Source organism: Seriola lalandi, unplaced genomic scaffold, assembly GCF_002814215.2.
Source record: "Seriola lalandi dorsalis isolate HSWRI2012SDOR001 ecotype SW California unplaced genomic scaffold, Sedor1 jcf7180002054857, whole genome shotgun sequence".
In the NCBI taxonomy this organism is placed as follows: Eukaryota; Metazoa; Chordata; class Actinopteri; order Carangiformes; family Carangidae; genus Seriola; species Seriola lalandi.
In genome coordinates, this window is record NW_019525410.1 from 605892 (window position 1) to 633883 (window position 27992).

Genomic DNA, 27992 nt, shown 5'->3' on the forward strand with positions numbered 1-27992 from the left:
ATGGTGGCAAGAGGAGAGAGAGGTTTAGAGAGACGGACGGAGGCAGCGGGAGAGAGAGAAAAGGGTTGGAAATTGATTGCGTCCAGGGGGATTCCATCACTCTCGCCAGTGGCTCGCGATCCTGGAAAACAGTGGGCGACGCTATGAGGAGGCGCATTTGGCCAGGGATGTAGGGGTCCACCACAGCCCCTCTCTAGAGAGTTCAGCCAGGGCGTTTTTCTACCATAGTCGACCGTTGGAACAGCGGCGATTTGGTGGCGCCTTGAGCTTCAGGCAGTAGGGCTGAGCGCAGCCTTGGGGGTCCACTCAGAGAGGAGCATACAGGGCTTCTGCTGGGGAGCACCAGGGGCTCAGCACAGCTCAGCACCATGCCTGAGGCCAACTACCTGTTCTCTGTGTCCTGGGGATACATCAAGGTGTGTCCCAGAGGAGATTTGCCATAGATGGGACTCTCTGTGTGTGTGTGTGTGTGTGTGTGTGTGTGTGTGTGTGTGTGTTCATGCCTTTTCATTGCAGCTGTTGAAGTGTCTCAGATTACCCACATTGATTTGATTGTGTTTTGATCACACACTTGGATGTGTTTGATTAGCTCAGTGGTTGCGTGCACTGACAAAAAATCTGGCGCATTTTGTTCCCCTGGAAAATTGTGCATAAACATTAGCTTTTTGTATATTATGCATTGCAGTATTTTGTTTGTTGAAATGCTAAGCAGTCAAGTGTCTTAGTGGCTAACTCAAACCAGGACCAAGAAAACATAAACACAGACCTTATATGGCGCATAAGAAACAGAGGCCATGTTCTCATGGGACATATTCCAGTGGAAAATAACAGGAAATGCTTCTTCTGTTTGCCTGGAAACAGAAGTAAAATGATTTAATGAATATGTGTTTGCTTGTACAGATTATTTAACCTGATGTATTTTTTAAACCTCTTTGCCTCTAGTTCAAGAGGATGCTGAACCGGGAGCTAAGCCACCTGTCTGAGATGAGTCGCTCAGGCAACCAAGTGTCAGAGTACATCTCCAACACCTTCCTAGGTGAGCACTGCAACACACTCGCACACACACAGACCATCACAAAATGTATTGTATGCATCACTGCAATGAGAGACTCAAATGAGCCAACATCCTCCGGGACTCACACAGTCTGTTTGTGGCAGAGGTTGTGAGGTTACGCAGGGCATGTGATAAGTAGTAGAGAAACTCATAGTTGGTCTGCACCACTGCTCTCAAACCAGTCTGATCTGGTCTGGGGGAGAGAGAGAGACAGAGTCCCCTCGCTCTGACTGCAGAGAGATGTGTGTGTGGGGAGGGGAGGGGGGGGTTAACTCAGGGAAGACTTCCCTCAGGAGAGATCAGGGCAGTGAGTTGGGGAGAGGGAAAATGTTTGTGTGCACACAGTGCCATCAGGTTCAGATAGACACTGCATTATTCATCATCAGGACAGCAGTGTTTCCTTGTCTCTTACAAGCCCGGCGGCGTTTCGTGACTCGCAGCCAGTCAGCCAGCTCGCTCGCCCTGCAAAACAGACAGCCAGTCTGCCCCTCAGCTTTTCCACCTCCCCATCCAACAAGGCGATGGATGATGCATGGTGGAGAAACTAGACCTTTCCTAACAATAGAAGTGGTGCAGCGAGAGCGTTTTCTGCTCCGAGGAGAGGAGACAAACGCGAGAACTTTTCTTTGAAGCTTTAGCGGTTATTGTTGTCATCTGCATTGCAGCTAACTCCTGTCAGGTGTAGAGAGAGAGAGAGAGAGAGAGAGAGAGAGAGAGATCTTTCTCTTCCTGTGCTTTGTGGAGGATGCAGCTGAGATATTTTTTCTCACTGCGGTGTGTGTGGTGCACATGCACAGACTGACGGAGCCTTGCACTCACACACACTGTCAGCTGTGTGCAGCATGTGAGAATCACACTCAACCAGCAGACAGACTTGAATCACATGCTGCAAACAAACCCGCATATTAATAAGTCCCTCCTCTAAACATTTCAGCTCAATATGAACCAGTTTTCCACAATTCTCTGGATTGTTGTTACAACAGGGCTCAGTTTCTCCGAATCCATGGGCCACTGACACATGGTCAGATCACTTGACCCTTTGTTGTAATAACATTCTCATCACCTCTGTATTGGAATATTTCTGTATGTAATTAAAACAAAATTCTTTTGTCTTTGCTGCTGGCAACAGAAATGTATTCTTAGTGAAGAAGACTAACTGAAGAATTGGTTGCTGATTAGATAACTGTCAGTATAGTTTTAAAGTGTTGTCATGTAGGTGTGAGAGGTCAACTGTCTCCCTGTGTTAACTTTGTTTGCTCAGTACAGTGGCAACACAAGCCGGGGTGATATCCAACAACCCGTAGCTTAGTTTGACGTCGTGTTTTTTGTCTGAAAAACATTGTCTTAATCTTTTTGTGTGTCCCGTCTCCATTTTCTCCAGACAAGCAGAATGAGTTGGAGCTTCCATGTCCAGTTCCAAAGTCCAGGGAGAGGAAGAGGAGGCAGGGCCAGCAGCAGCAGCAGCAGCAGCAGCAGCAGCAGCAGGGGGGGATGATGACTCAGATCAGCGGGGTGAGGAAGGTCAGCCACACGCCCAGCATCTCTGGGAGCACAGGCAATCGCTTCGGGGTCAAGACGGACCAGGAGGAGCTCTTGTCGAAGGTAGATGACTGACAGATTATACAGCCAAAAAATAAATAAATTATGTGATTTGCTGAGACGCTCACAGTCGTCTTATTTATTCTCTAATAGGACCTGGAAGACATCAACAAATGGGGACTGAATATCTTCAAAGTGGCTGAGCACACCCACAACCGACCGCTCACATGTATCATGTACACCATCTTTCAGGTCAGTGTCCTGCCTCGTCATCCTCCTCATCTTCCACCATCCAGTCAGAAAAAAACAAAATAAAAGTGTGAAAGCATTCATACATACAGACGCTGCTATAGAAGGCATGAAGCGTGGCCCACGTCGGTGTGTACAGTATGTCCTCTGTGATGTATCACTGCAGGAGCATCTGCTAGAGGAACATTAGCAGCTGAAATTGATTTCTAGCCGTGCATCCTCTTGGCAGGAGAGCGTATTTTCATATTTCAGCCTTTGCTTTTCTGTAGTATATGATTCACAATTTGATGAATGTGGTTTTATTAGTCTGCGGATGAACACATCCACCGTAAGAGATGCTTGAAAAGACAAACAACCTGCTGTAACGTTATCATTCAGGAATCGCTTAGGCCTTGTTTTTCTCATTTTCTTCCTCTTGTGTCGCACGCAGGAGCGAGACCTGATGAGGACGTTCAAGATTCCAACTGACACCTTTGTGACGTTCATGCTGACCCTGGAGGGCCACTATCACTCCGACGTGGCCTACCACAACAGCCTGCACGCCGCCGACGTAGCCCAGTCCACACACATCCTCCTGTCCACCCCCGCGCTGGATGTAAGTCACTTAGAATCAGTTTCGGTCGAAAATGCAGCTGAAAAATAGTCACGTTTGATTAGTAGGTGCAACGTGACATCATTAAAATGTCCTCGCCTTTTTCTCAAGCTATTTACTATGATTTATTGAAGCGACTGGTATTACCGTCACCAATACTGGCATGATCTCAAAATTGCATTCCTTAGAGGACAACACACTGAATAACCAGTCTCTGTTTAGCCAGTTTATTAATTGTGAAAGCTCATTTGTGTTTATTCTTCCTCTGTCTCTTCAAACACAGGCGGTCTTCACTGATCTCGAGATCCTGGCAGCCATTTTCGCTGCAGCCATTCACGACGTGGACCACCCAGGAGTGTCCAACCAGTTCCTCATCAACACCAGTAAGTGCTCTTCACCGCCACTCGTCTGTCGCAAAAGTCAAGAGCTCTGATTTATTTAGTCTGCGTGAGCATAATAGGCAGAAATATGTGCATGGTTTAACGGGATATGTCTCCAAAGGCAACAACGTGGGTTTTTAGGGACTTTGAATGGTTACCATAGTTACCTGACCTGAGTTTAAAAGGCTCAATTTAATTTCTCCCTTCCTGTCATTTCTCCCTCCCTCCTCTGACTTTAGACTCGGAGCTGGCTCTGATGTACAACGATGAGTCAGTGCTGGAGAACCACCACCTGGCCGTGGGCTTCAAACTGCTGCAGGAAGACAACTGCGACATCTTCCAAAACCTCTCCAAGAAGCAGAAGCAGACGCTGCGGAGAATGGTCATAGACATGGTGAGGAAATGTCTGCATATCTGTCGGAGGCGGCACGCCAGCTTTAGCATTCAAAATGACGTCTTGGCTACTTTATTGCTCCTTTCCTGAATTATTTCTTACATCAATCTCTATGTCTTTATGTCTCCTAGGTTTTGGCAACTGACATGTCTAAGCACATGAGCCTGTTGGCTGATCTGAAGACGATGGTGGAAACCAAGAAGGTGACCAGCTCTGGAGTCCTGCTGCTGGACAACTACACAGACAGGATGCAGGTAAGAGGCGTACGTCTTCACACACGATACACACTCTCACCACAGAGATATGCAGTATGCTTAAATTGTTGATTTTCTTTCTGCAGGTTCTGCGTAACATGGTTCACTGTGCCGACCTGAGCAACCCCACCAAACCTCTGGATCTGTACCGGCAGTGGACAGACAGGATCATGGATGAGTTCTTCCACCAGGGAGACAGAGAGAGGGAGCGGGGGATGGAGATCAGCCCCATGTGTGACAAACACACAGCGTCAGTGGAGAGAACACAGGTAGACAACACATACATCCAGCTCCAAAGATGACGTTAGTATTCTTAGTTAGTATTGTGATTATTTTTCCTTTTTACTGACGTCATCCCTGTTTGTTTTCCCAGGTTGGCTTCATCGACTACATCGTCCACCCTCTGTGGGAGACGTGGGCCGACCTGGTCCACCCCGACGCCCAGGACATCCTTGACACACTTGAGGACAACAGGAACTGGTACCAGAGCATGATCCCCCAAAGCCCCTCCCCTCCCTTCTACACCAGTGACGGAGAAGGAGGCCCACACGGGGAGTTGGAGGGGGGGCCTGTGGCGAGTAAATTTCAGTTTGAACTGACTCTGGATGACCAGGACAGAGAGGGTGGTGACGAGGAGAGTGGGATGATGGAGACAACTGACGGATGCGACGCTGTGACACTCCAAAGCCACCCCTCTGATGAAGACGGGGTAGAAATGGCGACGCGCGACGTCTCCCCAGCAGAAACATAGCTGAACTGATGGCGTTCTTAGAGTGCAGCACGTTTTTGCTGTTTTTGGCTGAATTCATTTTATTGCAGTGGAGCAATCCTGCAATCTGGCTCCTTGGAGCTGCCTGGCTAAGAGGGCCTGACTAAATGTGGGGCACCCCTGCAAACGAGGCTTGGAAACCCTGTGGCAGTTTGTTTTTGAGCTCTAGAAGGGAGCTGGAAGAGTGTGGCCTCTGTTCTTTAAAGAAGGGACTACTGTCAGACTGCAGAGGCAGAGCTGCATCTTGGTCCTCGCAGACATAAAAGGTGAAGTGGACGATATGAATCCGTGTACTGGGACAAGTAAAAAAAAAAAAAGAAAAATCCAAAACTTGCACTTCAGGACATTTTTTATGTTCATTACGATTCTTAGTATTGTGTCAGGATTGGATGCCACCAGGTAAAGTGTCCAACCAAAACTACTGGTCAGCAAGTTATTTGTAACCAAGTAGTTTTTTCTAACACTTGTCTAAAAAAGAAAAAAAAAAAAAAAAGTTGTGTGCCTTTTTTTTTTTACAGCCGTGTCTTTTTTGTAAGTGTTTTTATAATTTATTGAACACATTCATGTAGCTGTAAAATGTGTCGAGTTTTCTACAGAGAGGACATCTTTGTCTCACACAGTCTTCCTAATGTTCTGGCAATAGTATAAGCTTGTTCTCACAAAAGCGTTCAGTGGATGTATTTCTAAAAATCAGTTGACTTCCCAGCACAATTTGCACTTTGTGGCATAAAGAAAGAGGAGTGTGTAAAGCATCAGTAATTTACAGACTTTATTGATTTATCCAAATATTTTTTTTCCAATAATTCATTACATAAGTAATTAAATAACTCATCGATCAGATTCCTTGAAAGTGAGAAAAAACATTTTATATTTTTGAGTCCAAAAACAACCAAAAAAAACAAAAAACAAAACTCCAAAGATCCTGTAAAAAAGCACTTTGATGAATTCACTGCCACCTCTGACAAGTGTGATCACATGCTTCTCTAACGTAAAAAGTCGAACTTCCAACCAGAAGTCAAATTAATCCTTCACATCTTCCTGTAGCTTAAAAAAAGATCAGGCCATTGAAAGTTAATTACAAAGTTAAACTGCACCAAAAATATCTTATAAAATAAAATCCATAACCTTGTATTGTGCTGAGCTATATTCCAGTATTAGAAATCTGTTTCCACCTTGTAATTCCTCTTTTCATGAGCTCACACACACACACACACACACACACACACACACACACACACACACACACACACACACACCTGTTGTGGTGAACTGCATTCCATCCTCGTGAATATGCTTTACACCGTATCTCATTTTGAACTTTGAATGACTGTAAGACTGCGTGCACATTTATACAGACACATGTCAGTGATATGATAATTGTATCTTGTAGTTATTATTGCAGCACTTTGAATATGTCGACAGTTCTGCAGCTGGTCGCTGATCTGTCCAACACTACCTTAAAGGTACCACGTTGTAAGGTGCAACCTTCAGAATTAGGCGGAGGTCAATATCGTGTCATGACATGATACCTCCTGTGAGTGTGTGTGTGTGTGTGTGTGTGTGTGTGTGTGTGTGTGTGTGTGTGTGTGTGTGTGTGCGTGTGTGTGCATGTATGTAAGTGGTTACACAGTTGCACAACCTTGTTGCACCCAGCTGTGTTGTGCTGACCCTTCAGCTGTTTGTAACAGTGTATTTATTATCTTTTCCTTGTACATGATAATATTGATATTGATTGATAATATTCACTGTATATTTGTTATTATTTATATGCACTACCACGTGTCAAATCAGTTTGACTGAACTCGTCTGGTGGTTCTGATTTATTGTATTCAGCAAGCTGTTTTGCTATAAGACCATAACATGAAGTTATGCTGTTCAGTTTTGGCAGATTTGAAATGTTTGGTTTGAGATTTCAGCCAGAAAAGTTTGTACAGTCTGAAGCAACAACACCTCACACGAGGTGCAGAAGAAGCTTTTTGTTTTTTTGTCTCTTGTTCCTGGCGGATTATGAAGGCTGGATATTTACTGCAGTATATTGTGTACGGTGACGGGTCATTGTACAGCTATAGGAATATTTGCTGAAATATATAACATTGTTTCAAATGTATTTTTTCAGTGTTTTCCTCACAATATATGGTAAAATGGTGTATGTTGTGCTCAACAAATGTTTTCTATCAGATTATTAAAATGGGCATGTATTACAGAAAGCTGTGGTCTGAGAGATTTTTGTATCGTCCTCTGATCGACCTGGAGGACTGATGAAAAATGTTTGATGTACATGTCATGGCAGCCAGATGTGTTTTATTCATATCCAGCTGCAGTGAAACAATCATACACAACTCAGTTTAAATCCGTCTTCAGAGCCACAGGCACAAACATGCAGTTACATTAAACCAGCTAATGTGGTTGTGTTCACACCACGGTTCCAGTTTTGGACCTCTGAGCGGAAAACCAGGCGGAAATGACAGAAGGAGGAAAAACATCTCGAGTCAGTCTTTAGTCACTTCCCTGCAGTGACACCAGTGACACCATCTCCTCCCTCTGATATGAGTCCACTGGTGCTGGACACTGAGGCAGCAATGTAAACAGGAAAGGTAGAGATAGTGCGGCTATGTGCTGGGCCCGTAGGGCATTCACTCTCCCATAGCCGCGAGCACCTTGACCCACTGATAAGCATCAGGAATACGTGAGCAGCAGGAGGGATGTTGAGTGAAATTAGCATGAAGGCAGAGATGACTGTAAAAGATTTAAGGGCCTGACTAAGTGCAAGAAAGCAGAGGAGGGAAAACTTAAGACATTTACTGATGTAATCTCATTTTCACTGCTCATGTTCTGTGGAAGCTCAGTGACCTTTGTGACGACAATGTAGATTCAGTGAAGGTCTCTTTAATGAACCTTAAACCTTAATAAATAGCCAGATATTTATTCTGCCATCAGTTCTCAGGTCTGCAACTGACATACAGAGCGCTGTGTGTCTGTTAAAAGCCTACCAGGTGGTTTATTGTATTCATGTGGTCAGGGAGGTTTGAAAAGGCGTTCATTACTCAGCTATGAAAACTACACGCTACGACAAAACTGGCAGTAGTCATGGGCCACTGCTGAGAAACACTGATCTAGACGTCCTTTGTTCCAGACACAATGCAGGGTTTACTCATCTGAAATGTGCTGCATGTGTGATGTATAATGAATGAATCACAGGTTAAATGTTGAAGAACACATGTGAGACATTAGACTCTGTTTACTTTGGAGTTTCTAGATGTCTGGGTGACAACAGGAAACCTGAACCATCCTCCTCTTCCTTTAGATTCAGCAAAAATGAGGTAAGTGTTTATGGTAAACACTTGCACAGACAGGGACTCGTGTTTTCCATGGTGGTGGTCCACAGCGCCATAGCAATGGGCAGTGAGTTTGTTTGAAAGTCTAACACAAGTCTTGTGGTCTGTTGGTGACTGACGTCAGCAGGGTGAAGGCGGACTTCCCCAGCCCCAGCAGCAGCGTCTGGGTTCAGACTGGGCCGGAGGCTCTCGCTGCCAGTGGATCCAGCTGACAGCCAGTCAGCCTCCTTTCTCCACTCTACCAGCCAGGCCCTGAAAGGGCCCACGGCCCGGGGCCAAGGCAGGAGAGGAAGAGAACCACTTCCAGCAAAACAAACCTGCTCTCTCCATATCCACTTTATAAAAACAAATGTCTTCCTGGAGTTTCTCCTGGCCAGCTGCTGTTTGTTTTTAGTTGGGTTGACAGTAAGGACTGAAGTCAACTGGGCAGTCATTGGGAGGGATACAGGCTAATATGGGGCATTCCAGGATAATTCAATAGTGGTCCAGACGTGTGTGTGTGTGTGTGTGTAGATGGCAGAGATCAGCTCAGAGTGGCTGAGGCGGATGGGTGAGGAAGGGAGCTGAAAAAGACAGTTCTGCCCTGCTCTAAAGAAAATGATGAATCTGGAAACGATCAGACGAGGCAGTTAGTTCCTCTAAGGCCTCTTGTAAATGTGTGTGTGTGTGTGTGTGTGTGTGTGTGTGTGTGTGTGTGCGTGTGTGTGCGTGTGTGTGCGTGTGTGTGCGTGTGTTTGTCTTGTGTTTCATGGACTCCAAAATGCAGGATTAGGACAATAACAGGATGCGTCCTTCCCAGAAGATGTCACAAATCATTGAGTTATCGAACGCGGCGGCAGTCATCACAGATATGGCATTTGTTTCCCCCAGTCTGGTTTTTCCTTTGCATGCAACTAAATATCCCCAAACACACAGAATGTGTATGGCAGCCGTTATATAATTCACAGAAGGAGCAAATGCATGAGAAATGTCAAAACAAACCCAAAACATAAGACACAAGTTCTTGTGACCTTTCCATGAGGTAAAGGAAGATTATGCATGCAGCGGTTAAAAACAACTCTGAGTAACATCAATCAACCTGAAAACTGAGTACTATTAGTCACGGTTAGATATGTGTGGTACAAACATATTATGGTAATTCTGTGTGATAAATGCATTTCTCTTATGATATTGAATTACTCCTTGCTGCTGTGATTAAAAGATAAGTGGATCCTTGGACGTTAGCCAATGTGTGTAAAGCACTTGTCTGTGTCAAATCACATTTAATCATGATGCATTTAAGGACGTGGCACCAGCCTGACATTTGTGCTGCTTCCTCAGGGCTCTTTACCCAGCGTGCAGCCGGTGCGGGAATTGTTCGGACATGGAACGGAACATCCCTGTGGGGACGCAGCGGCACACAAGAGCACACTGTCATCTTTGTTTGCCAAAAAATAAAAAATAAAACAGAATAAATAAAATAAGATCACCCCTGGGACGCTGGGATCATACATGCATACTCAAAGATGACACATGCACGCTTGCACACATACAGGAACACACAGTGAAAACAGATGTGACACTACACGTTGTCGGGAAAGATGGAATAGTGATTACGCCTGTACAGACACACAACCGAAATCCACACAGCAGGTCTGGATGTCAGGTTTTCTATCAATTTCCTGCCACTGCAGCCACACAGACCGTTGGCTTTCTCGCCAAATAATCAGCTCCTGTGTCTGGGCTGGTCGAGATAAAGGTCTACTGTAAACCAAACCACGTTTAATCCACATGCCCTCCCTCTTGATTTTGCCCAGATCAATAATTGTCCTTATTTGACACAAAGACAAAGAGCGACACAGAGAGGCAGCGAGTGGAGGGGGGGGGGCATGCAGCTCTGAAGCTCTCTGGTGTGTCAAAGTAAGCAAGAGCGTGGGTGGAGATTCTCAACATGCTGCTGCGCTGATACAGTCTGTGGTGGAGGAAAAGAAACTGAGAGAGAGAGCGAGAGAGAGAGAGAAAAAAGCAAAAAGAGAAATGAGAGGCCTACACAATGTGAAAATATCAAATATGTCACATCTATAGAGATCTCGCTGCAGCGAAATGTAAACTCTTGAGATGCTATCAAAGGTCATGTGGATCTGGGCCCAGGGCTTAGATCTGAATCTGCCTGTATTGTTTCATGTTGTCCTCATCACCAAAACATGACTGTCTACGTAAAAATTGTCTTTAATTGTTCAAGAAAATGTGGCTTATAATATATTATGATATAGCCTACATTATGATTTTTAGATGCCATCCAAACTATTAGTAAATAATATGGGCTTTGACTGTACACCGGAGGTATTAAACAACATGTGGGACTCTTCTGTTGACATGATTTAAAGATAAGCTTGTTTTACAGTAATACCGTGTCGCTGCATTTTCCAGACCTCGGGTTATTACGCACCAGTATTACTCTTTCCACAACAACTTTCTCTGCACATGCGTTCAACACCTACAATGATACAAAATAAACATCTTTTTTTTTTCCCCCATATTTTATTTATCATACTGAAACTATTATTTTTCCTGTCATCACACAAGATGAGATTAGTCAGAGTCCTATTGTTTGTTTTATTGTGAATTCCAGTAAGGATCTGAGAGCGTCACAGTCTGCAAGCACTGACCCAGCTTCCTCTGTGCCCACTGAGCTGCACTGTATTACAGGAGCGATAAGGCCGCAGCGTTTCCCCCTCCACCCTGACCGGGGCAGACAGCTGCTCTACAGCCCTAGACGCTGCCCTCCTTGTCGGCATCGAGCTGCTCAAACGTGGGCCTCACTGCACGTTGCTCTTGTGTGGAACCGATGGAGGATGCAGATAAGAGGGGCTGTTGTGACTGGGCTGTCTAAAAAGCAAAATGCGATCACGGTCAGATAGCTCTTTGTAAGTAAGCCTGGTGTGTGTGAACCCCTGTGCCTGCATGGGTGGAATTTGTGCATGTTGAGTGCTGTAAACATGCCTATAGTGTATAAAGTACATTGCTGGAAAAGTACTTATGTCCCTTATGGATGTTGAAGTGCCAATACAACAATCTGAAAAAATACTCCATACCAAGTGCTTACAATTTGAATAATAAAAAAACGAAAAAAAAAACATATCCTATCATATTTAGTCAGTTGTAACAACATGTGTTGAGAGTGCATGAAAACTATTTAGCAAGTGAGCAGAGAAACTAAAAGTCAAGGATAAAGGGTTGAAATGAAGGGGTACTTGGGTTCATTTGACAAACATTGGATTGTTTGACCTCTTTGTGCCTCAAACAGTTACTTAAATGAAACCATGTGAAAAGTCTAAAGGGGAAATGTCACTTTGGCTGAACTTCTCTGATGGAACAAATATCTAACACGTGACAAGGGGCCCCAACAACACTGCTTTTTGTAAGATGTCACAAGCCCAAAAGGTTGGGAACCACTGGAGTATTGTATTTAAAAAAAAAAAGAAAAAAAGATAATCTCCTCTGTTATCGTAAAATTTTCATCTCAGAAGTACAGCGTAAACCACAGAGTTCTGCACTTGAGTAAATGCACGTTGTTACCTCCACCACTGATAGCATATGTGTATCTCGTGGTATGCCAGCTGATGGTGTGGCACACGGGCCTACGTGCAGATCAGCGCGCCACCAAAGATGCCATGCCTTTCCTACCATGTCAGTCAGTCTCATTAAAACCCTGGCAACAGCAGGCCACTTTTCCTGTCTTTACCGCTCCTTCTCTTTCAGCGTTTTAGTGGTTCAGAACAAAAACCAGACATGAATAGAGTTCAAAGAGTAAACCTTTATCTGCCTGTTTGCAAAGTCTGCTCTGCAATGCTATTAACAGGTGGATGGAAAATTTAGTGTCGGCGAGGGCAAATGGGAGATCTTTATTTACTTTGAAGTCAGGGGCCCTTAGGCAAGCATGTGCTATCAATACTCTCATTCTCTGCACGACACACAGCTATTGACGACAGCACAGATGGCATACAAATTAATGCAAGAGCTTGATTTTAAAAGTTAATGAAAATCTATTTACATGAGAATCCAGGGCTTTTAGGGACCTTGATGCTCGGGGGAACTAATTTCCCTACATACTGTACCTCTTTACTGACTCAGTGTAGGTGTTGTGTGAGGAAACTGTAGTTACTGGAAACATTGTTTGGGGTCCCACAATACTTTATGTATAAAAATGATATAATAATTGCAGAATCAATATATTTTATATATCATCTTATTGTAAGTAAGAATTGAAGTGATTCCTTTCTAATACTTTTGACACAATTTGGGCTTTCACATTAAATGATGGTGACAAAATATGGAACGACAATTTAATATTGTTATTGCACCAAATGTTGAAATATTTAATGTTTTATTCAGGCTTAAACAAGCATGAACAAGAATATATTCCTTTTGTTTGGGATATATATTCTGAAACATGAAATCAGTTTAAAATCACTGATTGTTAAAATATTAAAAGTTATGAAGTATCAAGCTGAAAAACAATGTTAGGTAAATTGATATATATTGAAGAGGGGTCCAGGGTTATACAGTATTCATGACATAACATAGCATAGCATAGCATAGCATAGCATAGCATAGCATAGCATAGCATAGCATAGCATAGCATAAGCCTCATTCGGCTAATATATATTTTTATGTTTTCTGTTACACCACTTCCACTAAAAACGTGCATGTGTACTAAAAAGAAACCTCTGTGTACATGGAAGCTAAATTAATTTGTAGTGCAGCAGCGACACCATGTGGCCACACGGGGAACAACCAAAGTGCGTCTTTAACTGCAGGGAGCATGCGCTGCCAGCGGGCGTCGCTGTTGAGCGCCGCTCTGACTGCACAGACCAGCCAAAGAATTTCTGCTACAGCTGATTCGGTCGCCATCTTTGTCGCGAACATAAACAACGCCAGAGAGTCGCGTTGGCATTCGGATGTATCGCTGTTATTGTGGAAGAAAGCGACGAAAGCTTCCCCCCGCCGCGGCGCTGATCTTTTCAAACCGAGGATGGCAGTTGCTTTGGTCCCCTGAGCCACCGTGTCAGTCGGTAAGAAAGCGGCGGTGTCGAGCGGCGGCGTCGTCAGCTGACGGTAACACCGCTTGTTTAAAGGGGTTGTTGTGTGCGCGAGCATGATGCCATGACAACGGTGCGGCTGTCATTAGGGCACCGTGGAGCTGTTAAGGGATTTTGCTTTGATACTTGTCTGCTTTTAACAAACAGCAACGGTAGAGTTGCTCTTTTAAGCATGTAACGACAACAGTAACCCAAACTAAATGCGCTGAAATGCACAGACACCAGGCTAACCAGGCCATTTGGTATGTCTTCACCTAGCCAAAAAGCAGCAGCTGCATGTATCTCCGGTCCCTCCGCGGTGATTTCTGCTCTGAATTTCTGCTGTTAATTCACAGAGATGGGGATCCTTTGCGGGTTGCCTCGCCGGGAGGGAGCGGAGGTTTAAAAGGGGCGGGGGAGGGCAGCAGAGGGGCCTTGCTGCTCGTCAGCCCTGAAGACATGGACCAAGAGTACGAGAGACGGCTGCTCAGGCAAATTAACCACCAGAACCTGCCGACAGAGGCCCGCCTGTCAAAGGTAAGGAGCAGAGCGTTCATGTGTGTGAATGCAGGTGCACAAACATAGCCTCACATAACATGAGTGCATGTGACAGCTGGATGATGGTAAGGTATTGTATGGTATGAGGTATGAGCAGAGGTGTTGCTAGTCCTTTCTCAGTCGTGATGGTTGTAACCCTGCTGGGATTTTTTATGGTTTTACTGTCTCTCTCTCTTTCTCTCTCTGATCATCCCAGTGTGTAAGTGCCACCTGCAGTCCTGTCAGTGTTAAGTCAGGGGATCGCTTCATCCCCACCCGAGCTGGAAGCAACTGGAGCATCAACTTTCACTACGCTAATGTGAGCAGTTTATTCATTTGTCTGCTCAGTCATATATATTCTCTTGACTTGTCACCTTGTTTCACAGAAACAGGTACAGCTCAGTAATCAGTGCCGGGATCATGGTTAAAGTAGCTTTCCTCTCCTCCACAGGAGAACTGTCGCTCTCCAAATCAGAACCATAAAGCAAAAGATGCCAGTTCAGATTCAAGCAAAGGTCAGAAATCACTTTGATGTGAAATTGTAAGAGTTGCTTGGTAGTTGTGTCAGTTTTCTAGTGTCTTAATTCTGAATCATATCTCTCCACCTTCTGTTTGTTTGTCACCCCTCCAGACACTGTGGCGTATGCCGCCCTGTTGAGGAATGAGTTGCTGGGGGCGGGGATAGAGACAGTGCCAGACCCTCACACAGACGACCGGCGGCACACAGTCCTCTCTCAAGACTCTCACAGCCTTTTTAGGGTAAGTGTCTTTTTTAACTCCGAAGTCATTTGTTTCCAAATATGTATAGACACCACTGATCATGACATTATTATGAAGAAAATCTAAATCTAAAAGTAATGATAGTAACACTATGTGGCAAAAAAGCTGTGAATGGATTTCTGTAGGCTGATAAAGATATGATGTAGAAAATGTTGTGTATCTGCTTCTTAGACAAATAGCAAATCAACACATAATATAACAGCAGTACATATAATCTGTGTAGTGCTTCATTTGGTTGACTGGTAAAGCTGCAAAAGCTCTAACTGTATTTGTTTAAATACACACATCATAAGCAATGAGAGGAATTAATGAATAATCTTATAGAAGGCAAGTGCTTGACATTATGATTAAATATTGCATTTAACAATTGTTGTTAATTAAGACAGCATTAGAAAAATGGACATAATCAACTTTTAATTGATATGAATCCTGCAAAAAACAACAACTAGTCAACACTGATGTGCGTTCAGCTCGACAGTCAGCAGCTTCTCACTGTGCTTCTGCTTTGTGTGTTAATTCTCTGCAGTACACTGTCCACACTAAGAGAGTGCCTTTCGATAGCGATAATGAAGTCTCACCATACTCCCTTTCCCCACTTAGTAACAAGAGGTATGGTTCATCTCATTCGCTGCAGACTGAACAGAAGTGGTGCTGAAGCTTTCGTGTCAGATTCTGATTGTTAAACATCCTCCGTTTCCACAGTCACAAGCTGCTCCGTTCCCCTCGTAAACCAGCCCGGAAGATCTCCAAGATCCCCTTCAAAGTGCTGGATGCTCCGGAGCTGCAGGATGACTTCTACCTCAACCTGGTAGACTGGTCAGCGGGCAACCTGCTCAGTGTCGGCCTGGGAGCCTGCGTCTACCTGTGGAGTGCCTGCACCAGCCAGGTCAGAGGAGGGTGGGAAGACGGTCATTTACAGTTGGAGTTTTATTGTGAAATTTCTCCTCCGCTGGCCAGTGGGAAGGAATAAACTGTGTGTGTGTGTGTGTGTGTGTGTGTGTGTGTGTGTGTGTGTGTGTGAACGTATACTGTGTGTCTGTCTCAACAGGTGACAAGGTTATGTGACCTTTCAGTGGATGGAGACTCGGTTACGTCAGTTTGTTGGAATGAGAGGGTGAGCTGCCAGAACTGAATCCCCTGCTTATCTATGTGTTATGAGCACAAGAGGAAGTGTTTGCAGAATAGAAAGTATAGAAACTAATTTGATCGCTCTGGTTCTAACAGGGAAGTCTCGTCGCCGTTGGAACCCACAAAGGTTATGTTCAGATCTGGGACGCAGCTGGAGGCAGGAAGCTGACCAGCCTGGAGGGTCACTCAGCCCGTGTAGGTCAGTCATAGCTGGAGTGAAGTGGAATCACAGACTGCTGTTTGAAGTGTGTTTGAGTCCTAAAAAAAGAAACCCTAAGTTCCTTCATGTACTGCATATATTGTACCACTGAGCATGTGTCATAAATGCAATACCAGAAAGCCAGAGTGAAATATGAGACCTTCCCCTCCTGCCCTTTGTGCCCAAGGTGCCCTGGCATGGAATGGGGAGCAGCTGTCGTCGGGAAGTCGGGACAGAGTGATCCTCCAGCGGGACGTCAGGACCCCCCCTTCTGCTGAGAGGAGGCTGCAAGGTCACAGGCAAGAAGTGTGCGGTCTCAAATGGTCTCCTGACCACCAGCACCTCGCGTCCGGAGGCAACGACAACAAGGTGGGAGAATTTAAAGCTTAACTTTTATTTTTTTGTCAGTGCTTTTTTTTTTTATTAAATTAACTGGTGTTCTAGGGTAGCATATTATATAATCTATGAAATTCAATGTTCAAGCTTTAATCTGCTGTTTTTCTCGGGCCAGTTATTGGTGTGGAACAGCTCCAGCCTGCTCCCTGTGCAGCAGTACAGTGACCACCTGGCAGCAGTGAAGGCCATTGCCTGGTCCCCGCACCAACACGGGCTGCTGGCGTCAGGGGGCGGCACCGCCGACCGCTGCCTGCGCTTCTGGAACACACTGACGGGCCAGGCGCTGCAGAGCACAGACACCGGCTCCCAGGTCTGCAACTTGGCGTGGTCCAAACACGCCAATGAACTGGTGAGGAAGCACGCATCTCTCTCTGACCACTTCTTAGACAGTTTCTATGTTGTTGAGTAGTGACCTTGTGACAAAGGATAATAACAATATACTAAACAATAAAATGTGATGTAACAATTTGAAAAAGTATTACCCTCCTTAATCTATTCATGTAATAAATGATCAGAAAATGTAATCACATCTTCAGATAAAAATGGTAGCAGCCAGACCCACTGTATATATATATATGTTATTAATATGAGGCTGGACAGTGAGAGAATGTAAAACATTTAATACACTCTTAGTGCAGAGATGTCAGGACAGTATTTAGTGATTAAGTAACATTTTTTTGCATTTTTCTCTGAGATGCAGGAACATTTTATTACATTGATAAACATTTAGTTTACAGTATTCAGTACTGATGAACAAGGACTCTGCAATAGCAATCTACTGTATGTGAAGGAACATTTTTTTGTTGGTACAGTATCAGACAGGTTCTGGTTCAGCTGTATGGGAAGTCCTCTACTTCCTGTATGTAGATGGGGATGGACTAAACAATTAGAAGCGTCTTTTGGTATAATACAGTTTAATTAAGTTAGTTAAATTAAAGTTTTTATCTTAAATTAAATACAACGCAACAGAATTGTTTGTGTTTACATTTATGATATGTTTGTAATAGTTAGTTACGTCTTTATTTCCAGGTGAGCACTCACGGCTACTCTCAGAACCAGATCCTGGTGTGGAAGTATCCATCACTAACACAGGTGGCCAAGTTGACAGGACACTCCTACAGAGTGCTATATCTGGTAAGAAGTCAGGTTTAAATAAGTGGCTATACATGTTCAGTGTTGATTTAACTGGATGAACAACGCTTTGCTGCTTCTAGTGTCTGAAATACATAGAATGCATTTATCCTGTAGTGGTATTAGAAGTATTCGGATGCTTTGCTTAAGTAAAAGTCCTGCATTTAAAATCCTGTTTAAGTAAAAGTACAGAAGTATTATCAGAAAAATGCACTTGAGAGTATTTAAAGTAAAAGTTCTCATTATGCACCTACGTTTCACCACTGGATTTATTTCTATTTCAGTGACCTCAAGCTTTTTCTCAGCATTTTGAATATCTATCTCCCACTATACAGAAGCTTTCACCCCTTCATCAGTTCTTCTTCTCTTCGTCCTCCTCCTCAGGCCGTGTCACCAGATGGGGAGGCCATTGTTACAGGAGCAGGGGATGAGACACTACGTTTCTGGAACGTCTTCAGTAAGACACGCTGCACCAAGGTACAGTACATTTATCAATTACAGTGTGCACCGGTCTGACGCCTTCGTCTTTTGAAGTTCCTGAATGACGTCTTGAAAGTGCTTGATGTTTGTCTAATTCCCAGCTCTCTGGAAATGCTGATGAACCTGTATTGACAAAATCATAAGTAGATAACAAAGCCTATAAAATGTCTTAATTTTAAGTTCTTGAATTTCACCAACATCTTGAAAGTTATTTTAAAATTCCTTGAAATTAACATTCACCTGACAGATAAAGGCTGTGCTTCAAGGGTAATTTGTATATACATGTAAATTGTATATTTGTTTTCCTCAGGAATCAAAGTCGGTGCTGAACCTCTTCACAAGAATACGATAGTGAACGGCCCCCGTCAGGACTGGTTCAGGCGGAGCCTACAAAGCTGCGGTGGAAGTGCACAGTCACCCAGCCACGCTCACAGACTAACCGTTACAGCCCTCTCATCTCAGCACCATCCTCAACAACCACCAAGAAGACAGCACTTCTCGAGTCCACTTTTTCTACAGCCTCAACTTCAAACGACAACTGCCATCCCTCACAGTGACATCACTGATTAAAAGAAAAAAAAAGAAAGAAAAATGAGCAGTCTATTGTCAGGACACGTTGTCTGCTTGAAAAAAAGTTTGTCTTGTTTTCTTTTCTGTTGTGGAAGTGATGAAATTGTTTTACTATATATTAGCAGAAGTATACATCTACAAGAGTTCTAAACTATATAATGTAACAACGTCACATTTTTAAAAAGGCTCTCCTTTGTAACAGAGAGAAGAAGAGGAAGCCTGGGTCGGGTGGGGAGGGTTTCTATATTTTGATAATGTGTGAATATGATCTACAGCAGTATACAAATACAAACAGAAGAAAAACAATAAATACATGAACACACACAGTTGCTCATGCAGCTGCAAAGAAAGATCTGTTTATTGGTGTTTTGTCAGTTGTCAAAAAAATGGTTTATTTATCCCTGTGTATGGAGATAAGAAACAGGCACTATGACACTTTTTCTTTCATTTTATCCTGCTTTGGAACTGACAATGATATTTTATTAAAAACATGTTGCACAGAGGCCCATTTATCCTCACAACAGTCCGCTTACTCTGTGGTTTTGCTTTAGTGCAGTCCAGGTATTATGGTTTTTTATAGTCCAGTGTCACCTATTTGGTACCATTTGTCATGGAAACAGATTCAGATTGTTGTTTGGTTTTTTTTGTTTGTTTTTTTTTTTGTTTTTTTGGGTTACTTTACTCTGACCTCTCTCAGCAACCTGCTGAGGAAGGAAAAGTCAGATGCAACACTAGCAGCTCTGGCTAGTAATCTGAGTATCCAGACCCCTGCAGGCCTCGACACAGCAGAGAAAACTCCTTCACAATCTCCTTAACGCGGCGCTTGTTGGTTTGCTCTCTGGAAGAAAGAAACAGATATTAAAAGAACATTTCTGACTGAGACATGTCTCAAAAATAAGAAATATTTAACAGATAAAAAGTTTAACTATGAACAGCCCCTGTATCCTATGATGAGGCTGATGATTTTCACTTTGTGAATTTGATAAATGAATTCCCCGGTTCAGCCTGAATCCATCATAAGGACGATTGTTATGTGCCATGCTGACAGGCACAGCGCTAATGTGGAGAGTTTACTCATGAAAGCTGAGGGTGCTTGAAATGGTGCAGCATCTCCCGCTACTGGGATTCCTTTGCAATTTTACAGTCAGATTTTTGAATAATCCACAACAACTGATTTTTTGACCATATGGGGGAAATGGACCTCGCCTTTTAGAGCTGAAAGGGTGTACTTGCTAGCAGACTAGCTATTAACACGACCATCAGTAACACAGTGTCGTGTTTCTGGACACCCAATAAATGTTCCAGTATTCACTCTGTAGCTTTTCCACCAAGTTCTGTGGGAAATATGTGTTTTTGTAGCCACTGATGCTCCAATATGTTCATAAGTTGGCCAATAAAATATAGTTTTTAGCAGCTTTGAAGTAGATCAATCACTTGCCTTTTGACAACAGATGAGTTTTTACCTTAGAAGCTGCTGACTGAAGGTGTGTTTCTGCTCTGTGGAGACCTGGGCAGAGGGGAATCCTGGGGTCTGTAGTGTTTCTTTCAGCCACTGGGACAACATAGCTGGACAGTGTCTGTTCAGACTCAGCAGCACCTCAGAGAAATGCTCTGCCAGACTGCGAGGAGAGCCGCCTCCAACCGCCTGAGACGAGGATGAAAACAAACAGTTCGCTAAAATTATAGGACAGTTTTGAAAAAGAAGAAACTACATCCTGAATTACAAGCTAATGGTTGTTGCAGTTCCCTGTCTAGTTTTCATATTACGTCCTCTGTCTAAAGCCTGGTTCACCTGGAGGATGGTCTCAGTCAGGAGCTTTCCATCGCTCTGGAGCACTTCACCAAGAGATGGCATGTCTTTACAGCGAGGCAACAGCTCTGTCTGCCGGGGACGGAGCAGAAAATAACAAGAACCTATCAGCTGACTTTGACTGAATTTAGAAAAAAAAAAAGGTGTAAAATGAAACCTTACACATCTCTGCCTCCACTTACAAAGAACAGACTGGCAGCTTTTACTGTCGGTGTCTCTGGAAACTTGAGTGATAGAATCCCTGGAGAAAACATATTAAACATACATATTTAAATTAATTTCTAAGTGTTTGCTTCATAGAAAGCGTCATAAAATATGATCTGATTTTCATATCATAAGTCACAGACAGAAAGACACAATATGCTTAAGTTAATTACATAAGGAGGAATTTCTCTTCCTTATAGAGCGGCTTCAGCTCTGACAGATTCTTAGGATGTCTGGTGTTGAGTGGATCTCGATCACTCCACAGCATCTCTCCTGGATTAATGTCTGGGCTCTTGATGTTTAGGGCCATTGTCCTGCTGGATCTCTGAGCTTCTACTGAGCTTCAGCAGGTTGGCACACACCTTTTGTCACAGACTTTTTCCAGCCTAACACTGTGACTGTACAGTCACAGCAACATGTAGTTAAAATAGTATCTTAATTACATGTAGCTCACTACTCACCAACACTTAAGATATTATGTCTGGACACATATGTACATATATCTGTGAGAATAATACTCACCACAATAAAACAGAGCTTTTATGTCCAGCTGCTCGGACTGGTACAAATCAGGCTTCCTCTTCAGAATCTAAGGGTCAAGAACACACAGGTGCTGTAGGTAGGAAAACATTTAATCTGATGATGCATAAACAGACGAATGCATTCAACCAACCTGAGCGTGAAGGTGCATAAATGATTCTGCAATATCAGGATGATCCCGCAGACCTGTGAAATAAATGTAAGATGAGCGAGATGAAGCAATGGCTAAAAACAAATAGAAATTTCATTGCTTCACCTTGTTGAAATATAGTTAGTGTAGCAGAAGTCAACACTTCAGTGAGGCCCTTGATGTTAGAGATGTGATGTTCATCTCCAGCGAATATGTGAACCATCTAAAAACAAAGAAAGAGAAGATGACATCTGATGCCAAAAACATGTGAAGAGCATTCGTTACAGTTGGAGGGAGCTTTTTATTCGGGCACTGATCTGCGGGGGCGTACCTGCCGTGCCAGGTCCAGAGCAGAGGCTTGTGGGAAGGCACTATAGATCTGCCCCAGCATCTCGCTCAGCTGAGCCACCATGGGCCCGAAATCATGTAGGAGGGTTCGGACTGATTTATCAAATACCCCACACACTGCCTGGAGGGGGCAAATGGAGTGCTGTGAGTGAGTGTGAGTCACTAGACACACACAGATAAATCATACATGTACAGACACTCACAACATCACACACACACATATTTATGCAAGCAGTAAAAACCCTCCTACCTCTACTACTTCTGAGTCATCGAGCCACTTGCTGAGGATGGTCTGGATCAATGTGAACACTTGTTGTAGCACAACCACAACCTAAAAACATTACATGAAATATGAAAATACAAAATAGGTTCAAATATATTTAATATTATATATAAAACCAAAATTTAAAAAAAGAAAAAGAAAAAAAGGAAATACTGATGCTCAAGGTCCCTTCTGAAGGATGACAAACAAACCACTCTACAACTAAATAATTACAGAAGAGGCACACAGTGTTTATGAAGGTTTTGTTTGCTGTTATTTTGACCTTACTGGATTTTGTGAGCTCTGTGATGCTGGGAGTCTGGGACTGGCTGCTCCCTCTAAGCCGTCTGCTTGCCTGTTGATGTCCAGAGTGGTGAAGAGACTGGACAGCATCCCCAGGATGTGAACAATGGACTGTTTATTAGCAGGATCGAGCTGTAGAGGGAGACAAAGTGAATGGCTTTGATATGAAGCCTTGTATTGACAGTGACAACTAAAGAAAAAAAAGATCTTGTCAGATGGACAGGCTTTTCAGACACTGAAACCTGTGGGCCGGTTTCACAAAAATAAACTTTGACTATGGCTTAAATATGACAGATAGTCAGACGTCTAAATTCCTCCGATGAACAAAGCTGTTTAGTTTGGACTGTGGTACAATGAATTCTGGGTAAATTAAGACTTTTTTTCAACAACAAAAAAAAAAATGGCCGACAGAGTCACCACACCCAACCGCCCAGCTCCGCGTGCCCAGCGGGAAATGTTTGTCTACCGGAAGAATTCAACAGTTACAAGGACGTTTTACTTTGGAAATTCAGCTTATAGTGTAACAATAAGAAGAAAATCTCATCAGTGAACAGTGTCAATCCCACCGTAGAAAGATGTTAGAAAAAACAGTGGGCCTTGGCCTCTGTTGTGGGGGATAAACGGTGGACGACAGAGCGGAGTATGTGGGGTCAAGAGCGGTGTGACTGGGGCTCCCGTACCCACACCGGCCAACACCAGCAGCCTCCAGAGAGGGACAGACAGAGGCCAATGACAGCCAAGATAACACAGGTAACATTAGGGCAATAATGTCTCTGGTGATTATTTGAATGACAGCAGTCAAAAGAAAAAAGAGTTTTACTTTGTGACGGTGGTTTTGGAATGCTAACGGTTGAGCCGGTAGCTAGCTGCTAACGATTTAACGTTACATGTCAACAAACGCTACAACTTGGCCTTCAGAATAAAGTAGTACAGAGTAGAAGTAAATTTGTATATTTCCCGCATAAAACAACCGCGAGACAGTAATTTTACTATTTTTATATTTTAACTTTAACTGTTGCTTATTTCGGCGTAAATATTCAATGTGAAGAGAAATACGGAAAAGTTGAAACCAAGTTTTCAGGGGCCAATAGATGAACAGTACAGTTTAACATAGTTACATTCATATGTGTTTTTGCACTTAAATTGAGCACAAAAACAACAACACAATGTACAGTATATTATATACATGATATATTATAATGAGCTTTTATTTGTTCTTGGGCAAAAGCACCTACTCCAGTTATTATTTCAGTCTTAAACTTGCACAACTTTCTTTTGATGCACAGTACCTCATGTTGGGCCAGTGTATCCAGCCGCTGGACGTGAGGGGTGATGAGAGAGTGAAGTCTGCCCAGAATCTCGTCTACCGGCAGGGCAGACAGCAGGAAACCCAGAGCCTGCATCAGCCACATGCACTGACTGCTCTGCACACAGACACACAGAGACACATACATCACACCTCATACATGATGTCCTCAGAGAGAAGGTTGGTGCCGTCATGTTTACAGAGTGAGTGGAGCGGGGAAATGTTGAAGGCTGTTTACTCACCTTGTGGATTTCTTTAACCAGTACATCCTGCAGACAAAACAGAGTCAGCCAATACGTTTACATCACACCATGGTTAAAAATACATGTAACAATTTTCTAATCACGTGAATCTGGGTGTCTGACCTGTGACACAGTCAGGATGTCCTGAGCATAGGGGCCAAGGTCATGTCTGCACTCTCTGCAGATTCTCTTCAGAGTAGACACACTGGATACAGACAGCTCTGCCTTCGCAAGACCCTGGAGCACCATGGGTAATATGCCACCCAGCATCACCGGGTGGTCAGCCAGCCACTCAGCCAGGGATCCTGTGCAACAAGGAAAATACAGTAAGGGCATGTGTCATGGAAACTGAGTGTAAATGGCACGCATATCAAAAGTGTGTGTGTACCTATGGTGTACATGACTGTGTCGGCCAGCATGACGTTGCTGATGTTGATTCTGGGAATCAGACCAATAAGACCGGGGATAACATCAGAGTAGTTCACATCTATGGTCTCAGCTATGGACTGGAAGCCAAACAACAGAGCCTCTGTGTCCTTTAGAAGGATGAAGATCAAGAGAGGAGGATGAAACACAATCCTAAAGCAGTAGATGTAAAGATCTGCACAAAGAAAGAAAAGACGTTACCTGCCATATGGCCGACTGTTGGGGGTCCATCAGGTGTCTGCCCAGTCTGTCGTAGAGGTTACTGAGCAGTTCTGCCCCCAACATTTCATACACATACATCAGAGTGTCAGAGATGTCTACCCTATGAAGCAAAGCAGCCAAGGAAACACAGTTAAAGATGCAAACCAAAGTAAAATCTGTAGCTACCGTTTTTAGCCACATTAGCTGAAATGTGTTGACAACTATTGGATGGACTATCATGAAATCTAATTTCTTTCTTTCTCGTGAGGGAGGACTACAATCCAATTTTAGGGCTCTTTAAAAAACTTTCACCAGTTTCCTGTGCTTACCTATAAATTCTGAACTGCTCCTTGTCATCAGAGGACCAGGAGGTATATTCCTCCTGGGAGGGATAGTGGGATTTATGTAGCAGCACATCCACCAGTTGGAAGTAAACCGGTCTGTAGACCTGCAGGTAAACTGCCTGTTTCTCCTCCTCAAACGACAAGATGTCATCCTGAACACAAGAAATAATAAGAACGAGAAGAACACACAAGTAACTAACAAAACCTAAAGAAAAAAGGTGTCCACACCTGCAGAGTGTACCAGAAGGTGAGTGTGAGGGAGCTGGTGGTCTCGCTGACGGGGTAATGACCAGGGATACCAGTACAGTATAGAATCATGTTGACCAAAGCCAGGTACTCCTGCCAGTGATCCACCTGTTCCAACAAAACCCTGTCATACACAAACACAACGATCCGAATTAAGAAATAAAAGCCATGTACTGATGCCAGGTTGTAGGTTGAGGTTGTGAGTGTGTGCCTCAATGCGTACCTGGAGTGTGTCTCTCCCATAGCAACAGCGATACGGCAGATACCGTGTGAGGTTTCCATGTCCCCATCTTGAGCCGCTTTCTTCAGCTGGTCATGGAGACCCAGCACCAGAGGCATCAGTTTCACCAGAGCATCGATGTACCTGCACACACATGTTCTGATTCACACCCCTGAAAATTAACTGTCACCTTGTGACCTTATAGTCCAGCATGTTTCTCACCTCTGGCAGTCAGGCTGTGAGATGGCGTTAACTATCGTCTCCACAGCCGTGTCAAACAGCTCCGGATTGGACAGCGCGGTGAAACAGTCCTGAACCAGTTCATGACTCTCCCCTAAGGGCACATCCAGCCCCACCCAGCTGGACAGGCAGCGCAGCACCTTTTCCTTCACCTGGTTCGATGAGTCCTGGCTTTGAAGGAGCTGGCGCAGCATGGGACACACCACCACCCACTCCCGAACCAGGGCCTCTCTCAGCTGGGCGCGGCGAGCCTGAGCCAGCCGGCCGCTCTGGAACTCCTCTGGAAGTACGGTGAGGAGCTCCAGCAGTGCGAGGCAGTGAGCGTGGGGGTCCTGAGAGGCCTCTGCACCAGAGCCACCTTCAGAGTCAGGTTTCTGCGGCTGGAACGCCCTCACCATGTCTGCCACCGGCTGAGGCCAAGCCTGGGGAATTAAGTTCAGAGCCATAGAAGCCAGGGCCACGCACAGACGAGTCAGCACCATTTTGGGCCCTGAGGAGAAGTGCAAGATGTGGGAGAGGAGCTGCATCCTGAGGCTCTCATGCTGGTCTGTGGGGAGGTCGCTCCAGTGACGGGAGATCTTGGTGTGGAGGGTGCTGGCGCCGAAAAACTGGACCTCTGGGAGCTGCAAAGAGACAGAGTCCCACTATGAAGGTGCTGTAACAGATGAAATAACCGCTTTGAACTCAACACAGCAAAAATGACTGCACTTGGGAACACTTGTTATTTGTCTATTTTATAAGATTTGCTCTCTGGTATTTATTTATTCAACCTATCTGCTGCTACCTGCACTATTGTATGTTGTACACGTTATGTTTTTAATGGTGTGCTTTGTTGTTTGGATTGTATGTATTTTTTATTGGCTTGAGAAGCCGAAGACAAATTTCCACTGAGGTGGACAATAAAGTAAATCAATCAGTCAATAAGTCAATCAATCAATCAATCAATGGTGCTTTTCTGCTCTGAAGAGCACTCTATGGGGATCCTAACCCCATTGCCTAGTAGTTCATAGTATTAGTGGGAAATTTAAGCTCAGCTGTGTAGTTGTAGAATAAATCCACACACACGTCAGACCTTGTCGGGGCTGAGCAGGGCCCAGCAAAACTGCCATGCCTGTGCAGAGCCCTGGGCCTGGGTCAGCCACTTCTGGGCCACATTCTTCAGCTCCATGTCCGGATCAAAGTACAGCTGGTAGAGAGCCTGTAGGAAGAGAGACAAGCAAATTAACTCCTAAACAAAGTGTGGTAATGACATGTAAGGAGTGGATGCTGATCGATACTGATAAGGAGAATTAGAGGAGATTAATCAATACTCCCATATTTTGTGTCTGTTTTGATTGAGGAGGTGTGGTAAGGAGAATAAACACATGAACACAACTGATACATGAACTGGCACAAGAGTTCATGTATCAGCTTTAAAGTTAATTGATGTAGGAGCTGTATTTTCAACAAGCATTAATATGGATGCATACTGGATGACCAATTGTTTGAATAGAGTAAAAAAATGTGTTGTCATGGCAACTAATCCAAAGCACATGGTGTTAGTTATTATTAGGACAGCATATGCTTATAGCTGGTATCATGTTACAAAAGGTCCAGTTTGTCTAATCTCCTTATGTGAAACTACAATGAACAAACCACAGTTTTGTGTGAAGACGCTGCTGTTGTTTTCTTATTACTCGAGTTATTGCATCAAATAAAATCTGTGCATATCAATAGTAGATGATGCTGCAGCTCTTCTTTTTCCACAAACATGCATTCAGATCAGCAGTGGTGTTTCGAGCTGCATCCGCAGGTCCAATTCAGTAAACAGTCATTCATTGAATTGGCCGGTTATTGACAACTAACTCACCGATTCCACGTTCTCCACCGTTAACTCCAACTCCACCGGGCTGTCTCCCGGATTGGCTGGAGGCTCCATCTGGCGCAACGTGAAGGTTTCCTCCTGCTGCCTCTGGAGATCCTTTAGAAATAAAAGCCTGGTCGGTAAAAATCAGTGATTAGAGCGAGCACTCACTGTCCTCTAAAGTGTGTCCAAGCAGGCTGACAGAGGACGCAGCGGGTCATTCAGCTGTCTACACACACTACAACATGTGGGCAGTGCGCTCACGCGTGACGACATACTGACCTCTGGGGACTGAAAAGTTGTTGTCTCTCACTAGCAGCCAGCAAACACACACCTGTTCAGCTGTCGCACTTCTAAACCAACTGTCTGCACCAGTGCCTACAAAACAGTGTTGAGTAAAAGTTGGTCACAGCTTGGCTGTGTGTGTGTGCGCGTGCGTGCGCGCGTGTTTTCAGTGCTACAGCGCTCCACAACAGGCGC

At 44.1% G+C, this 27992-nt stretch overlaps 3 protein-coding genes across 7 annotated transcripts in view; 2 read left to right on the plus strand and 1 right to left on the minus strand.

Annotated features, from left to right (window-relative positions):
* The window catches only part of LOC111670548 (3',5'-cyclic-AMP phosphodiesterase 4B-like), a 45194-nt gene extending 37756 nt beyond the window's left edge, over nucleotides 1-7438 (plus strand). For all 3 annotated transcript variants that reach the window (XM_023427300.2, XM_087179584.1, XM_087179585.1), the window contains 9 exons: nucleotides 943-1036; nucleotides 2436-2656; nucleotides 2747-2845; nucleotides 3273-3437; nucleotides 3718-3817; nucleotides 4054-4208; nucleotides 4340-4462; nucleotides 4549-4731; nucleotides 4836-7438. In XM_023427300.2, the coding sequence (XP_023283068.1) occupies nucleotides 943-1036; nucleotides 2436-2656; nucleotides 2747-2845; nucleotides 3273-3437; nucleotides 3718-3817; nucleotides 4054-4208; nucleotides 4340-4462; nucleotides 4549-4731; nucleotides 4836-5213 (1518 nt within the window). In that variant the 3' untranslated portion in view covers nucleotides 5214-7438. The remainder of the gene's footprint in view (nucleotides 1-942; nucleotides 1037-2435; nucleotides 2657-2746; nucleotides 2846-3272; nucleotides 3438-3717; nucleotides 3818-4053; nucleotides 4209-4339; nucleotides 4463-4548; nucleotides 4732-4835) is intronic.
* A 5995-nt stretch (nucleotides 7439-13433) lies between these two features.
* Nucleotides 13434-19197, plus strand: fzr1b (fizzy/cell division cycle 20 related 1b). Of its 3 annotated transcripts, none has more exons than XM_087179586.1 (14): nucleotides 13434-13620; nucleotides 13983-14163; nucleotides 14381-14482; nucleotides 14615-14678; nucleotides 14795-14922; nucleotides 15470-15552; nucleotides 15646-15829; nucleotides 15992-16057; nucleotides 16168-16270; nucleotides 16458-16639; nucleotides 16782-17015; nucleotides 17696-17800; nucleotides 18133-18274; nucleotides 18588-19197. In XM_087179586.1, the coding sequence occupies exons 2-13, from the start codon at nucleotides 14086-14088 to the stop codon at nucleotides 18226-18228; spliced, it is 1425 nt and encodes a 474-aa protein (XP_087035712.1). In that variant the 5' UTR covers nucleotides 13434-13620; nucleotides 13983-14085; the 3' UTR covers nucleotides 18229-18274; nucleotides 18588-19197. The 3 variants fall into 3 exon arrangements, with proteins under 3 accessions (XP_087035712.1, XP_023283062.1, XP_023283061.1); XM_023427294.2 differs by having other exon boundaries at nucleotides 13435-13663; nucleotides 18182-18274; XM_023427293.2 differs by having other exon boundaries at nucleotides 13435-13620; nucleotides 18182-18274.
* LOC111670544 (importin-13-like) lies at nucleotides 19175-27989 on the minus strand. The gene is made up of 22 exons (XM_023427291.2): nucleotides 27795-27989; nucleotides 27519-27645; nucleotides 26742-26867; nucleotides 25652-26292; nucleotides 25433-25573; nucleotides 25192-25333; nucleotides 24949-25115; nucleotides 24620-24740; nucleotides 24381-24528; nucleotides 24116-24297; nucleotides 23993-24019; nucleotides 23734-23868; nucleotides 22430-22576; nucleotides 22130-22210; nucleotides 21863-22000; nucleotides 21658-21754; nucleotides 21535-21587; nucleotides 21384-21450; nucleotides 20840-20898; nucleotides 20640-20729; nucleotides 20311-20492; nucleotides 19175-19685 (listed from the first exon to the last, which is right to left on the minus strand). The coding sequence occupies exons 2-22, from the start codon at nucleotides 27585-27587 to the stop codon at nucleotides 19592-19594; spliced, it is 2907 nt and encodes a 968-aa protein (XP_023283059.1). The 5' UTR covers nucleotides 27588-27645; nucleotides 27795-27989; the 3' UTR covers nucleotides 19175-19591.
* Between the last annotated feature and the right edge of the window lie 3 nt (nucleotides 27990-27992).